Source organism: Colobus angolensis, unplaced genomic scaffold, assembly GCF_000951035.1.
Source record: "Colobus angolensis palliatus isolate OR3802 unplaced genomic scaffold, Cang.pa_1.0 Scaffold204, whole genome shotgun sequence".
In the NCBI taxonomy this organism is placed as follows: Eukaryota; Metazoa; Chordata; class Mammalia; order Primates; family Cercopithecidae; genus Colobus; species Colobus angolensis.
The window spans coordinates 4,447,223-4,450,214 of record NW_012115200.1 but is presented as its reverse complement, the minus strand read 5'-3'; the positions used below and the strand labels follow the sequence as shown (position 1 = coordinate 4,450,214).

The following is a 2,992-nucleotide window of genomic DNA, read 5'->3' as shown; positions in this document are numbered from 1 at the left end:
GCTGGACCACCACTAGGCACCCCTGCTCTCCCTCCCCCATCACAGACCCCAGTGCAGGCTCTCACGGCTGCTGGGTGCCCCTCCCCTCCCCTGACCACAGACCCCAGTGCAGGCTCTCACAGGAGGAGCTCCCGCCTTCCTCACCTGCCCCACTCATCACATCATCCTGGCTAACTAGAGGCTGGGGCTGCCTCTCCCCAGGCCAGGTGGGGCTTCCTGCTGGGGCTTCCTATGGGAGCCAGGGACTGTCTAATCATCTCACCACGTCGTTTTCCAGGAGGATTACACACGTAAGTCCCCACAGGAAGAACCTGATGTGGCTACAGCCGTCAGTGGCCGCCTCCCACACACAGCATTGCTCTCTCTCTGCTGTGCGTGTCTCTGTTCTGCCTGCTCCGCAATGCACAAACTGCCTGCTCCACGCTGCGCCCCTCCCGCAGCAGCACAAACCCTGAGCTGCAAACGTGCTCACTCAGCAGGGAGGGCCCTGCCGGCCACCGTGAGGCTCCTCGGGACTGTGCCCCCGGCCACCCTCCTGAGGCCCCAGAGACACGGCCTCTGTTCAAAGGCGGCCTGAGAGACACCAGAGTCCGCGTGAGCCATGAACACCCTAAATGCTGCGGCCGCAGCTCTGTAACGCACCCGCCTGGCACCCGTGGTGGGGGCAGGTGAAAATCAGCTGTGAAATATCAACGCGTCCGTTTATGTAAATGCCCATGAGACTAACACCCATGTGCCTGGTACCAGTGCCACGGACTTCTGAAGCTGACCCAGAGTCACCTCTGCCCGCATGGGTGCCTGCAAGGCTGGCACAATCAACATAATACACGAGAGTGTGGAAATGGGTGTGTGCACAGGACCAGCATGTTTGCGTGTTTGACCACGTGTGAGACAGTGGATGTGGTAGGCGTGACAGCAGGCATGTAATGCGTGCATTCTGGTGTGGGCGTGTGCAATGTGAACAGGCATGTCTGAATTTGCATGTGTGTGACTGTGAGCAAGTGTGAATATGTGTGTACGGGGCACATGTGATCTATTTGAACACTCGTGTGTGGCTGTGTGAGTACACGAGTGCGTGTGATCTGTATCAATGTGTGACTAGGTGTGTGCGTGTGTGCATGGGTGTGTATGCAGTGTGTGTGTGCATGGGTGTGTGCAGTGTGTGTACATGGGTGTGTGTGCAGTGTGTGTGTGCATGGTTGTGTATGGCGTGTGTGTGCAGTGTGTGTACATGGGTGTGTGTGCATGGTTGTGTATGGCGTGTGTGTGCACGGGTGTGTATAGCGTATGTGTGCATGGGTGTGTGTGCAGCGTGTGTGCAGGGATGTGCATGTGTCTGTGTGCATGGGTGTGTGTGCAGTCTGTGTGTGCAGTGTGTCTGTGCATGGGTGTGTGCATGGATGTGTGCAGCGTGTATGGGTGTGTACAGCATGTGTGTGTGCATGGGTGTGCAGCATGTGCACGTGTGTATACATGGTACACAGGTATATGTGCACGCACGAGGATGCATGTGTGCGGGTTCAAGAGCTCACCCTGCAGTGCTCCGAAGGACTCGATGGAGAGGACCCTCCTCCCCACGGCAGAGAGGCTCCGGCACACGCGGCAGGAGGACGTGAGCTGCAGCTTCTCTTCACACAGCGCGATGATGCTCTGGGGACGTGAGTGCCTCAGACAGGAAGGCTCGGAGGAGGGGCCATCTCCCGTGGCCGCCCACCCGACAGGGCCGGATCCTTTGAAGGTGACCTGGGGACAGTCCCCACAGCCTGCCTGCGCCTGTCTTGCCCATTTTCCAGTATGAAAAGGCAGCACATCCGGGTTGCAGAGAACCAGGAGGCTTGTCACAAGCAAGACCTTTCATACCAAAATGGACAATACAAAACCAAGTCCTCCTTTAAGCAAAAAACCATTGGACTGTGGTCACGAAACCCAGGGGAGGCTGCCGGGCGCGTGTGGGGTGAGCACACGGTGTCTGGGCCCGTGAGGTCAGGGTCACAACCTGGGGCGGCCCAGGGCAGCCTCGCTTACCTCGAGGTCCGGCCGGTCCCCGGGGTCCTCCGCCTGCATCCGGCTCAGCAACGCCTCGAGGTCTGGGCTCAGCCTGAGTTCCAGCGTGGGCTCTGCCACGTACTCGAGGGCGGCCTTTAGTGTGGCCCCCAGGGAGTAGATGTGCGCCTGTGGGCATGACGGGCCATCAGCTCCGGGGTCTGTGCCACCCCGACCGCGGCCACCGCTTTTCCGGGCCAGGAGCTCGAGTTTCAGGGATCGTGGAGATTCCCCTGAGGGGAAGCAGGACCCGCACCCGTGCCACCCACGCCCGTGCCGCTCGCACCCATGCCACCCATGTCCACGCCACCCACGCCCTTGCCACCTGTGCCCACACTGCCCACGCCACTCGCACCCACGCCACCCACACATTTGGGCCTGGTCTGTGCTGGCTCACGGCCCCGCCTCCTGTGGGGGCACAGACTCCTCCGGCTGCCGCGTCTCTCAAGGGTGGAGCCTTTCAGTGTTTAGGTCGAAAACTTTAAAACTTCAAAAACTGGATTTCAGTAGAAGGAAAGATGGGTTTTTCTTTTTGTTTGAAAGTCTGGGTTTTCCTCCCTTGCCTGAGGACGTGGGCTCTGCACAAGGTCTGACCGGGACACAGCCGCACCACAGGCCTGGATGCTTCTTCCCAGGACGGCTGCGTGTGGGGCTTCACCTTCCCCACAAGCAGCAGCAGAACCCAGAGCGGCTCAGGAACCTGCCCGGGGCCACGTCGCAGGTCACACAGCTCACGTGTGGAGCTGGGACCTGACCCAGGGCCTGCTCTGCCCCCACACCTGTGCTCCCCTCCCGAGGGGAGTCTGGGGTCTCCAAGTGTCCCTCAGTGTCCACTCTAGTCCTGGCTGGCTGAGTGGACACGCACCCACGTCCTGGGCTGGCTGAGTGGACACGCACCCGCGTCCTGGGCTGGCTGACTGGACACGCACCCGCGTCCTGGGCTGGCTGA

General features: G+C 60.4%; 1 protein-coding gene across 1 annotated transcript in view; it reads right to left on the bottom strand.

Annotated features, from left to right (window-relative positions):
- Window positions 1–2,992, bottom strand: part of KNDC1 (kinase non-catalytic C-lobe domain (KIND) containing 1) — a 61,736-nt gene that overhangs the window by 36,335 nt on the left and 22,409 nt on the right. The window contains exons 4-5 of the mRNA XM_011941974.1: window positions 2,026–2,172; window positions 1,533–1,650 (exon numbers count right to left, since the gene is read on the bottom strand). Of these exons, the coding sequence (XP_011797364.1) occupies window positions 1,533–1,650; window positions 2,026–2,172 (265 nt within the window). The remainder of the gene's footprint in view (window positions 1–1,532; window positions 1,651–2,025; window positions 2,173–2,992) is intronic.